Genomic DNA, 13384 nt, shown 5'->3' on the forward strand with positions numbered 1-13384 from the left:
TAGGCATATAGACCAATGGAACAGAATAGAGAACCCAGAAATAAACCCAAATACTTGCAGCCAACTGATCTTCAACAAAGCAAACAAAAACATAAAATGGGGAAAGGACACCCCTTTCAACAAATGGGGCTGGGATAATTGGCAAGCCACATATAGAAGAATGAAACTGGATTCTCGTCCCTCACTTTATACAAAAATCAACTCAAGATGGATTAAGGACTTAAATCTAAGACCTGAAAGTATAAAAATTCTAGAAGATAACATTGGAAAAACCCTTCTAGATATTGGCTTAGGCAAGGATTTCATGACCAAGAAGCCAAAAGCAAATGCAATACAAACAAAGATAAATAGCTGGGACTTAATTAAAGAGCTTTTGCATGGCAAAAGGAACAGTCAGCAGAGTAAACAGACAACCCACAGAGTGGGAGAAAATCTTCACAATCTATACATTTGACAAAGGACTAATATCCAGAATCTGCAACAAACTTAGACAAATCAGCAAGCAAAAAAAATCCCATCAAAAAGTAGGTTAAGGACATGAATAGGCAAGTCTCAAAAGAAGATATGTAAATGGCCAACAAACATATGAAAAAATGTTCAACATCACTAATGATCAGGGAAATGCAAATCAAAACCACAATCTAATACCACCTTACTCCTTCAAGAGTGGTCATAATCAAAAAATTTTAAAAAAAACAGTAGATGTTGGCATGGATGTAGTGATCAGGGAATGCTTCTACACTGCTGGTGGGAATGTAAACTAGTACAGCCACTATGGAAAACAGTGTGGAGATTCCTTAAAGAACTGAAAGTAGAACTGCCATTTGATCCAGCAATCCCACTACTGGGTATCTACCCAGAAGAAAAGAAGTCATTATTCAAAAAAGAAACTTGCACACGCGTGTTTATAGCAGCACGATTCGCAATTGCAGAATCGTGGAACCAACCCAAATGCCCATCAATCAACTAGTGGATAAAGAAACTGTGAAAAATATATATACATATGATGTATGTATATATGTACATATATATGATGTATATATATGATGGAATACTACTCAGCCATAAAAAGGAATGAATTAACAGCATTTGCAGCAACCTGGATGAGATTGGAGACTATTATTCTAAGTGAAGTAACTCAGGAATGGAAAACCAAACATCATATATTCTCGCTGATATATGGGAGCTAAACTATGAGGATGCAAAGGCATATGAATGATGCAATGGACTTTGGGGACTCAGGGGAAAGGGTGGGAGGGGGGCAAGGGATAAAAGTCTACAAATAAGGTGCAGTGTATACTTCTTGGATGATGGTTGCACCAAAATCTCACAAATCATCACTAAAGAATTTACTCTTGTAACCAAACACCACCTGTACCCCAATAACCTATGGAAAAATAAATAAAATAAAAAAGAAAGCCAAAAGACAATGAAATATCTTCAAAATGCTGAGAGAAAATAACTATGAGCCTACAATTGTGTATCCAGCAAAAATATCATTCAAGAATATCTGTGAACAAAAAGTGAATTTACTACCAACAGTCTTTCACCAAGGAAGTAAAAGAAATATCAGAAAGAATGTAAATGATGCTAAAAGGGAGGTATAAGATGTAAGAAGGAACAAAAAAAGACATGGATAATATATAGGTAAATGTAAATAAACATTGTCCGTACGCAACAGTTGTTCTCACTTGGGCATAATTTTGCCCCCAGGGAACATTTGGTAACATATCTGGAGAAAATTTTTGGATGTTAAAACTGGGCAAGTGGATAAGTTTGCTACTGGCATCTGCTCAACATCCTTCAATGCATAGTATAGTTCTCCCATCTCCCACACAAAGAATTGTTTGGCCCAAAATGTCAGTAGTAGCAAGACAGAAACCTTAAAATCATAAAAATAATGTCTAAGTTGTGGGGGGAAGGCAGGTATTTCAGGACGGGTGATCAGAGTCAAAGTGGTTTCAGGTCCCTGTAGTATTCAGGAGAAGTATTTAAATACTGATTAACGTTCTATTTGTTACACATAAATGATCAAATTTTAGTAACAGCAATAAATTCCTAAAAGGAAAAAAATTATGATAACTGGTTCAAGAAGAAATGAATATCTGAATAAACTTGTAACAAGTACATAAATATAATTAGTAATTTAAAGTCTTCCCATTTAAAAAAACCCAAGCCCGTTTACTTCACAGGTGAATTATATCAAATATTTTAGGAAGAGATAGTTCTAATATTACACACTCAGAAAATAGAGGAGAAGGGAGTATTTCACAGATAATTAAATAAGCCTAGTATTATTATCCTGACACCAAACCAAAAACATTACAAGAAAACTACAGAGAAACAGCTTTCATGAATAAAGACTCAAAAATCATCAACAAAATATTAGCAAACTGAATACAGCAACATATAAGAAAGGATTATATACACTACCTAGTGAAATTTCTTCCAAAAATGCAAGTTTGGTTTTACATCTGAAAATCAATAAAATAAAATAAAGCCTATATTAATAAAAGATAAAAATCACAAGATCACTGCAAATAATGTGGAAAATGTATTTGATAAAATCCAACACCATTCTAAGTTTAAAAATTCTCAAAAGAAATAGCAATAAGAAGTCCTAGCCATAGCAATTAAGCAAGAGAAAGAAATAAAAGGTACCCAAATAGGAAAAGAAGCCAAACTATTTGTCTTCACTGATGGTATGATTCTATGCCTAGAAAACCCTAAAGACTCCACCAAAAGGTTCCTGGAACTGATAAATGACTTTGGTAAAGTTCCAGGATACAAAATAAATGTACAAAAATCAGTAGCATTTCTATACATCAATAACATTCAAGTTGAGAGCCAAATCAAGAATGTGATATCATTTAAAATAGCCACAAACACCAAAAAAAAAAAAAAAAAAAAAAAACAAAAAAATTCCCTAGGAATACATCTCACCAAGGAGGTGAAAAATCTCTATAAGGAGAACTACAAAATGCTGCTGAAAGAAATCATAGATGACACAAACAAATGGGAAAACATTTCATGTTCACAGACAGGAAAAATCAGTATCATTAAAATGTCCACACTGCCCAAATCAATCTATAGATTCAATGATATTCCTATCAAGCTACCAATATTGTTTTTTCACCGGACTAGAAAAAACTATTCTAAAATGTATATGGAACCCAAAAAGAGCCCAAGTAGCCAAAGCAATCTTAAGCAAAAAGAACAAAGCCGGAAGCATCACATTACCTAACTTCAAACTATACTATAACATTACAGTAACACTGGACATGGTGACTCTTGCCTATAATCCCAGCACTTTGGGAGGCCAAGGTGGGCAGATCACTTGTGGTCAGGAGTTTGAGACCAGCCTGGCCAATATGGTTCTAACCTCGTCTCTACTAAAAATACAAAAATTAGCCAGGTGTGGTGGCACAAACCTGTAATCCCAGCTACTTGGGAGGCTGAGGCAGGAGAATCTCTTGAACATGGGAGGGGAGGTTGCAGTGAGCTGAGATCATGCCACTGTACTCAAGCCTGGGTGACAGAGCAAGACTCCATCTCAAAAAAAAAAAAAAAAAAAAAAAAAAAAGACTACAGTAACCAAAACAGCATGGTATTGTTACAAAAACAGACACATAGACCAATAGAACAGAATAGACATCCCAGAAATAAAGCCACACACCATCTGATCTTTGACAAAGACAATGGGGAAAGAACTCCCTATTCAATAAATGGTGCTGGGATAGCTGGCTAGCCATATGCAGAAGAATGAAACCAGACCTCTATCCTATCACCATATGCAAAAATTAACTCAAGATGGGTTAAAGATTTAAATGTAAGACCTCAAGCTGTAAGAATCCTAGAAGAAAACCCAAGAAACGCCATTCTGGACATTGGCCTTGGGAAAGAGTTTATGACTAAGTCCTCAAAAGCAATTGCAACAAAAACAAAAATTGACAAGTGGGAATTAATTAAACTGAAAAACCTCTGCACAGCAAAAGAAACTATCAACAGAGGAAACAGACAACCTACAGAATGAGAGAAAATACTTGCAAGCTACATATCCTACAAAGGTCTACTATCCAGAATCTATAAAGAACTTAAACAATTGCACAGGCCAAAACCAATTAACCCCATTAAAACATGGGCAAAAGACATGAACAGATACCTCTCAAAAGACATACAAGCAGCCAACAACATATGAAAAAATGTTAAACATCACTAATCATCAGAGAAATGCAAATCAAAACCATAGTGAGATACTATCTCACACTAATCAGAATGGCTATTGCTAAAAAAACCAAAAAACACATGCTGCCAAGGCTGCGAGAGAAAGGAATGCTTACACACTGCTGGTGGGAATAGAAATTAGTTCAGCCTCTGTGGAAAGCAGTTTGAAGATTTCTCAAACAACTTAAACCAGAATCACCACTGGACCCAGCAATCCTATTACTGTGTATATATCCAAAGGAATATAAATCATTCTACCAAAAAGACGCATGCACTCCTATGTTCATCGCAGCACTGTTTGCAATAGCAAAGACATGGAATCAACCAAGGTGCCCATCAACAATAGACTGGATAGGCTGGGTGCGGTGGCTCACGCCTGTAATCCCAGCACTTTGGGAGGCCGAGGCGGGCAGATCACGAGGTCAGGAGATCGAGACCATCCTGGCTAACACGGTGAAACCCCGTCTCTACTAAATATACAAAAAATTAGCTGAGCGTGGTGGTGGGTGCCTGTAGTCCCAGCTACTGGGGAGGCTGAGGCAGGAGAATGGCGTGAACCTGGGAGGCGGACCTTGCAATGAGCAGAGATCGCGCCACTGCACTCCAGCCTGGGCAACAGATCGAGACTCTGTCTCAAAAAAAAAAAAAAAAAAAAAAATAGACTGGATAAAGAAAGTGTGGTACATATGCACCATGGAATACTATACAGCCATAAAAAACAGAATCATGTCCTTTGCAGCAGCATGAATGGAGTTGGAGGCCATTATCCTAAGTGAATTAACACAGGAACAGAAAACCAAATACTGCATGTTCTCACTTATAAGTAGGAGGTAAATAGTGGGTACTCATGACACTGGTCACAAAAGACACCAGGGACTACTACAAGAGGATGGGAGGGAGGGGGCCAAGGGCTAAAAAACTAATTTGGGGGTACTATGCTCAGTATATGAGTTCAATTATACCCTGGGTGACAGGATCAATTGTACCCCAAACCTCAGCATCATGCATATATCTAGGTAACACGTACCCCCTGAATCTAAAATAAAAGTTGAAATTCTTTTTTTTAAAAAAATAGCAATAGAAGGAAGCTTAAACTGATAAAGAGCATCTATAAAGAATAAGCTAACCATCCTACTTAATGGTAAAATAATGAATGTTTTCCCTATAAAATCAGGAACAAAGCAAGGATTTTAGCCAGTGCAATGGGCAAGAAAAAGACATTAAAGGCACACACATTGGAAATCAAAAAGGGGAACTTTATTCACAGATGACATGATTATGTAAATGTAGAAATGTTTAAGGAATCTACAAAACAATCTAGTAAAACAAGTTCATTGAGGTTATAGGAAGACAAAAATCAGTCATATGACTATACTTGCAATAAACTATCTGAAAACAAAATTTAAGAACACATTTCCATTCATAATAGCGTTTATTTATTTATTTTTATTTTTTGAGACAGAGTCTCACTCTTTCACCCAGGGTGGAGTGCAATGGTGCAATCTCAGCTCACTGCAATCTCCGCCTCCCAGGTTCAAGCGATTCTCATGCCTCAGCCTCCTAAGCTTCCCGAGTAGCTGGGATTACAGGCATGCGCCGCCACGCCCGGCTAAGTTTTGTATTTTTAGTAGAGACGGAGTTTCACTATGTTGGCCAGGCTGGTCTCAAACTCCTGGCCTCAAGTGATCCGCCTGCCTCGGCCTCCCAAAGTGCTGGGATTACAGACATTAGCCACCATGCCCGGCCCATAATAGCATTTAAAATAATGAATAATTAGGAACAGATTTAACAAAAGATGTGTAGGACTTGTACACTGGAAACTACAAAAACATTACTTAGAGAAATTAAAGAAGACCTAAACTAAATGGAGACTCATACTGCATTCATGGGTTAGACGACTCAATGTTGTTAATACGGCAATTATTCACAGATTGGCCTATCAAAATGCCAGTAGGATTTTTCATGCAAACTAACAAGCCGATCCTAAAATGTATATGGAAAGGCAAGGGATCTAGAATAGCCAAAATTATTTTGAAAAAAAAAAAAAAAAAAACTGAAGGAGTTAGACTATCTGATTTCAAATGTGGTATCATAAAACCACAGCAATCAACATATTGGGATAAAGACAGACCTGTAGAGGCTGGGACTGGTGGCTCATGCCTGTAATCCCAGCATTTTGGGAGACCAAGGCAAGAGAATCGCTTGAGCCCAGGAATTTAAAGACCAGCCTGTGCAATACGATGAGCCCCCATCTGTGCAAAAAAAAAAAAAAAAAAAAACCATGTGTGGTGGTATGCAGCTACAGTCCCAGCTACTTGGAAGGTGGAGGCAGGAAGATCACTTGAGCTCAAGAGTTTGAAGCTTCGGTGAGGCACGATCACACCACTGCACTCCAGTCTTCGGTAACACAATGAGACCATCTCTAAAAAAATTAATTTAATTTTTAAAAGATTGACTGTAGATTAATGGAACACAACATGGAGGGGGAAAAAAAACCTTATATTTATGGCCAATTGATTTTCACAACAGTGCCAAGGCAATATAATGGAAAACAGATAGTCTTTTCAACAAACGATGCTGGGACAAGTGGATATCCTTATGCCACGAAAAAAACCCTTGGAGCTTTTCTCCATACTATATTCAATAGTGGTACAATCTGAATGTTGGTGTCCATCCAAAATTCATATGTTGAAATCCTAACTCCCAAGGTATGATATTAGGAGGTAGGGCCTTTTGAGAGGGCAGAGCTCTCATTAGCGAGATTAGTGCCCTTATAAAAGAGGCCCCAAAAAGCTGCCTTGCCCTTCCACCACGTAAGGATACAGCTGGAAGTTACAACTTATGAACCAGAAAATGGCCCTAATCAGACACGGAATCTGCCAGTGCCTTGATCTTCAATTTCAGCATCCAGAACTGTGAGAAATAAATTCCTGTTGTTTATTAAGCAACTGTTTATAAGCAGTCTATGACATATTTTAGCAGCACAAAGAGACTTAGAGAAATAATTAACTCAAAATGGATCACAGACCTAAGTATAAGAGCTACAGTTGTATGATTTCTAGAAAAAAGCAAAGAGAAAGTCCTTGAGTCATTGGATTAGGCGATGATTTCTTAGGACACCAAAAGCACAACCATTAATAAAAATAAAAATGATAAATTGGACTTCATCAAAATTTAAACATGTATCCTCTTCAAAAGCCACCATTAAGAAAATCAATGGAAAAAGAGCTGCAAATATCTCCAGTAGTGTATAAAAAATGATAATACATCATAACCAACTGGCTTTTTGCCAGGAATGTAAATGCTAATTTGACATATTATTATCATTCTGAAAACCCTTTCCTTATTAAGTTTTTGTTGCATGCATTTCCATTTCAATATGAAATTAGTAATTTTATTGGACTCCCTGAACCAAAATGATGTAAAGTGAAATATATGGTTTATTAAGAAGGGTCTGACTAGAAAATAAGATTGAAAGTAGTCATGTAAATTATCATTAACGAGAATTTTTAAAGAAAAATTTGTTTTAAGCCCGGGCCAAGTGGCTAATGCCTATAATCCCTAAACTTTGGGAGTATGAGGCAGGTGGATCACTTGAGCTCAGGAGTTTGAGACCAGCCTGGGCAACATGGCAAAACTCCGTCTCTACAAAAAATACCAAAAAATTAGCAGGGCATGGTGGTATATGCCTGTAGTCCCAGCTACTCAGGAGGCTGAAGTGGGAGGATCGCTTGAGGCCCACGAGGTTGAGGCCGTAGTAAACTGTGATTGTGTCACTGCACTCCAGCCTGAACAACAAAGCAAGAGCCTGTCACAAAAACATAAAAAATAAAAAAATAAATTGGATAAATATTTGAAAAGATAAGTCACCATAGTGTTTGCAGAAACAAAAAAGATTTGAAAACACATTTCACCAAGGTAGGTATACAAATGGCTAATAGTACATGAAAAGCTGTTAACACTGGCTGGGTACAGTGGCTCACACCTGTAATCTCAGTGCTTTGGGAGGCCAAGGTGAAAGGATCACTTGCAGCCAGGAGTTTGAGACCAGCCTGAGCAACAAAGCAAGATCTCATTGCTACAAAAATTAGCTAGGCACAGTGGTACCTGCCTGTAGTCCCAGCTACTTGAGAGACTAACACAGGAGGGTCACTTGAGCCTAGAAGCTCAAGGCTGCAGTGAGCTATGATTACTGTACTACACACTCCAGCATGGGTGACACAGCAAGACCTCATTTCAAATATATATTTATGTTAATATCCTTGAAACCTCAATGAGATGCCACTATGCAACTGCTAGAATGATTATAATCCAAAAGACTAACAAATCAAGTGTTAGCAAGGATGTGGAGAAACTGGAACCCTTATACGTTGCTGAGGAGAATGTAAAATGGTAAAGCCACTTAGGAAAACAGTTTGACAGTTTCTCGAAAAGTTAAATATGCACTTACCCTGTTAAGCATAGTTACCATATGACCTAGCAATTCCATTCCTGGATATCTACCAAAGACAAATGAAAACATGTCCACACAAAAACTTATGAACGCTCATCATAGCGTTATTGATAATACACCAAACTGGAAACAATCCAAAGTCCGCCAACTAGTGAATGGATATACAAAATATGATATATCCATTCAATAGAACACTATCCAACAACAAAAAGGAAGAAAGCTATCCTGCAATATAGATGAACCTTGAAAACCTTGGTATATAGCTAAATGAAGGAAGCTATATACAAAAGACTACAAATGTGTGATTCCATTTGTACAAAATTTCAAGAAAAGGCAAACCTATAGAGACAGGAATCAGTCCTTTCTTTTTCTTTCTTTTTCTTTTTTTTTTTTTTTTGAGACAGTTTTGCTCTTGTTGCCCAGGCTGGAGTACCATGGCACGATCTCAGCTCACCACAACCTCTGCCTCCTGGGTTCAAGCAATCCTCCTGCCTCAGCCTCCCGAGTAGCTGGGATTACAGGCATGCACCTCCATGCCTGGCTAATTTTTTATATTTTTAGTAGAGACAGGGTTTCTCCATGTTGGTCAGGCTGGTCTCGAACTCCTGACCTCAGGTAATCTGCCCGCCTCAGCCTCCCAAAGTGCTGGAATTATAGGCGTGAGACACTGAGCCCAGCCCATCAGTCATTTCTTAAGTGTGGGGCTGGAGCTGGGAATTGATTACAAGTGAGCACAGGGGGATTCTGTGAGGTGAAGGAAATACTCTAAAACTGGATTGTGGTGCTGGTGTAAATTTAGCAGAAATCATTCAACTGCATTGGTACAATGTGTGATATTCATGTTATGTAAATTAAACCCTAATAAAGCTGTAAAAAAATGACAAAAGGGTAAGCTTTTTAACATCACACATTTGGAGAATTCAAAACACACTACTAAATGACTCATATGTCAGAGAGGAAATCATAATAATTTTAAATACTTAGAATTGAACAATAATGTATATGGTACATAACAAAACTTGAGAGCTGCAGATAGAGGTAAAACATAAAATTTAAAGTTTTAGAAATATATATTTTTAGTTTGAGGCTGGATGCTGTGGCTCACGCCTGTAATCTCAGCACTTTGGGAGGCTGAGACGGGCGGATCACGAGGTCGGGAGTCCGAGACCAGCCTGGTCAACATGGTAAAAACCTGTCGCCACCAAAAATACAAAAAATTAGCTGGGCGTGGTGGCATGAGCCTGTAATCCCAGCTACTTGGGAGGCTGGGGCAGGAGAATCACTTGAACCCCAGAGGCGGAGGTTGCAATAAGACACCATCTCAAAAATTAAAAAAAAAAAAAAAATTAGCCAGGTGTGGTGTTGCACACCTGTAATCCCAGTTACTCAGGAAGCTGAGGCACAAGAGTTGCTTGAACCCAGGAGGCAGAGGTTGCAGTGAGCTGAGATCACGTCACTGCACTCCAGCCTGGGCAATACAAGACTCTATCTCAAAAACGAACAAACGAACATTTAGGTAAACATTCTTCTACAATCTTCCCAGGCATACGTACATATTCATACACATATATATGAATATAATTTTACATAATTATTGAATCAGTCACTTTGCAAAGAAAACATAAAACACTAACATTTAAATCACTGTAAAAATGTCTGCTCCAAGATAACTTACTGGTATTTTTTGTTAACAGGTAATGCTACAAATATTTTACAAGACGCAGAAGTGCATTATATTTCTCGAGAGATGTGTAATTCTGAGAGGAGTTATGGGGGAATAATTCCCAACACTTCATTTTGTGCAGGTGATGAAGATGGAGCTTTTGATACTTGCAGGGTAAGACCAAGTAATTTTCCTTTAAAATATTTTCTGAAGCCAGAAGGGAACTTGTCAAACAAGGCCTTTGATAACTTTCTGGTGGTCTTAATTATCAGGCCTAAAAACAATAAATCATTTTTCTCCTTTTTAACTATTTCAACAATCCAAATCTTCTTGGTTCCTGATTCCATGGTTTCTGCTGTCATCAGCAGGCAGAATTTACCTTGAATTCTTTTTTTTAATCATTACTTTTGAGATATAATTCACCTAGTTAAAAGTGTACAGCTCTTTTTTTTTTTTTTTTTTTTTTTTTGAGATAGTCTTGCTTTGTCACCCATGCTGGAGTGCAGTGACACAATCTCTGTTCACTGCAACCTCTGCCTCCCAGGTTCAAGCGATTCTCATCCCTCAGCCTCCGAGGTAGCTGGAATTACAGGCACACATCACTATGCCCAGCTATTTTTTTGTGTGTGTGTGTGTTTTCAGTAGAGATGGGGCTTCACCTTGTTGACCAGGCTGGTCTCGAACTCCTGACCTCAAGTGATCTGCCCACCTTGGCCTCCCAAAGTGCTGGGATTACAGGAGTGAGCCACTGCACCCAGCCTGTTACTGTCTTTTTTATTATAACCATCCTTGTGGGTGCGAAGTGGTATCTCATAGTGGTTTTAATTTGCATTTCCTTAGTGACTAATGATGTTGAGCATTTTTGCATGTATTTATTAGCCATTTATATGTCTTCTTTACAGAATGTCTATTTGGATCCCTTCCTCATTTTTAAATTGAGTTGTCTTTTTATCACTGAGTTATAAGCATTTTTCATATATTCTGGATACAAGTCCCTTACCAGATACATAATGTACAAAATTTTTCTCCCATTCTGTAGACTGTTTTTTCACTTTTCTGAGGTTATCATTTGCAGCACAAATGTTAATTTTTTTAATGAAGTACAATTGATCCATTTTTTGTTTTGTCTCATGCTTTTTTACTCTTCCTTTATTCCTCTTTTCTTCACTATTTCCAAATCTACTAGTCCTTCACTCCTGAGTACCCCATGCTCTCACTTTTTCCTACTCATTCTCATTTCTGCAATCTAAAGTTTATCTTTTCTGTGTCCTTTTCCTTAAAAATCTTGCTGAATAAAGTAGTAAAGAATCCAATCTAATTGAATTGCATTCCTAGGCCAAACATCCTCATCATCAAAAAATAATTATTCAATGCCTGCCTTATATAGAGAATCGGAAACAGTTATCTCAGTGTCCTTGTTGTTTTGAGTGCATTAACAGACCTTAGTAACAGAGTTTGGGTGCATTCATAATTTTGTATAGACTATGAAAGTGACCTGTCATTTATAACACTACTGAGAGGCTTTGCCATTTATGCTCATTTTCTTGCACTAGCCATTGTCAACACTTAGAAACTTGTCTTCTCTTGCAAGGTGCCAGTTTACTCCTCTCCCTGGCAAGCAAACCACACACATGCCTAAAAGAATCTTTCATACATCTTAAAGTTATACTTTCCACACATAGTATTCAGCAAGAGAATATTCTAATAATAGACAGTTTTTACAATATTTTGCACACTTCCTAAATTATATTTCTCCTGAGTAATTGTATTTAAAAATCCAAACAATTTGATTTATAGTATTCTGGCTCAAAACTAGGCAGATGAGAAATTTATCTACCAGCTATATGGTTCCTCCAAATACCTGGGCAAAATTGAATTCCTCCTGTTTGAGTTAGAAGTTTAAGCTCAAAATCTAGTGATCTTTATAAATTGTGGGTATATTGAAAATGTGTATTTATCTAAATGTATGTTTGATGTAAATAATTTATTCCAGCGTTACTGTTGCTTGAAGAGTACTAGAAGTAACAAACACTATTTTGGAACTTTTTTGACAGGGTGACAGTGGTGGACCATTAATGTGCTACTTACCAGAATATAAAAGATTTTTTGTAATGGGAATTACCAGCTATGGACATGGCTGTGGTCGAAGAGGTTTTCCTGGTATCTATATTGGGCCATCCTTCTACCAAAAGTGGCTGACAGAGCACTTCTTCCACGCAAGCACTCAAGGCATACTTACTATAAATATTTTACGTGGCCAGATCCTCATAGCTTTATGTTTTGTCATCTTACTAGCAACAACATAAAGAAATTCTGAAGGCTTTCATATCTTTATTTTGCATTGTGTCCCTATGTTCTATATAATGAACATCATTTATTCTTCTAGCAATTAATTGCCTACATTAGAGATTTCATGTGAACATTTTATGGGCTACAAGTATTGTGACAGATATACAATTGTAATTTTGGTACTGAATCACATGTCTCCTTGAAATATCTTGATTGTTTTATTTTATAATCATAATTCTGTATCTGGAATACCCATAGAGTTTGTACAAAATATTCAGTTAAACATATATTTTATGTGTATAAATGCCAAATAATAGTTTATAATTAAAATGAAAGCTGTTATTTGGTTAAATTAATAAAAATTCTCTTTCTTAGATTTTATTCTAAAACATGTTTGTATGATTTTTTTTTAATTATAATCGTGTTTCCAATTCTCAAAGTATATTTAGAGAAACAAGTATTTATTTGTTATTTAAATTCTAATTAAAACCATTTATTTAATATCAGTACTTCATTTCCTCTGCCAAGAGAGCTATGGTATACACACCCCCAAATAATTTACTTTTTATTTAGAAATTTATGACTTTTTTCCAGCAGTACAACCTACTTTCTAAACTTTATTTTCTTGAAGCCCATGCTAAAACTTTGTGTCCCACGGGGCCTCTGAATTAACTGTGAGAAGCAACTGGAAAGCATGCCGGGTAAAAGAGGGACGCCAACCTGGGATAAACTTTATGATAACTAATGTATAAAAT

The 13384-nt window shown here is 37.1% G+C and overlaps 1 protein-coding gene across 1 annotated transcript in view; it reads left to right on the forward strand.

Moving 5' to 3' along the window:
• The window catches only part of TMPRSS12 (transmembrane serine protease 12), a 41157-nt gene extending 28139 nt beyond the window's left edge, over window positions 1–13018 (forward strand). The window contains exons 4-5 of the mRNA XM_054442823.1: window positions 10372–10514; window positions 12395–13018. Of these exons, the coding sequence (XP_054298798.1) occupies window positions 10372–10514; window positions 12395–12646 (395 nt within the window). The 3' untranslated portion in view covers window positions 12647–13018. The remainder of the gene's footprint in view (window positions 1–10371; window positions 10515–12394) is intronic.
• Window positions 13019–13384: the final 366 nt, after the last annotated feature.

The sequence above is a fragment of the Pongo pygmaeus genome, chromosome 10 (genome assembly GCF_028885625.2).
Source record: "Pongo pygmaeus isolate AG05252 chromosome 10, NHGRI_mPonPyg2-v2.0_pri, whole genome shotgun sequence".
NCBI lineage: Eukaryota > Metazoa > Chordata > Mammalia > Primates > Hominidae > Pongo > Pongo pygmaeus.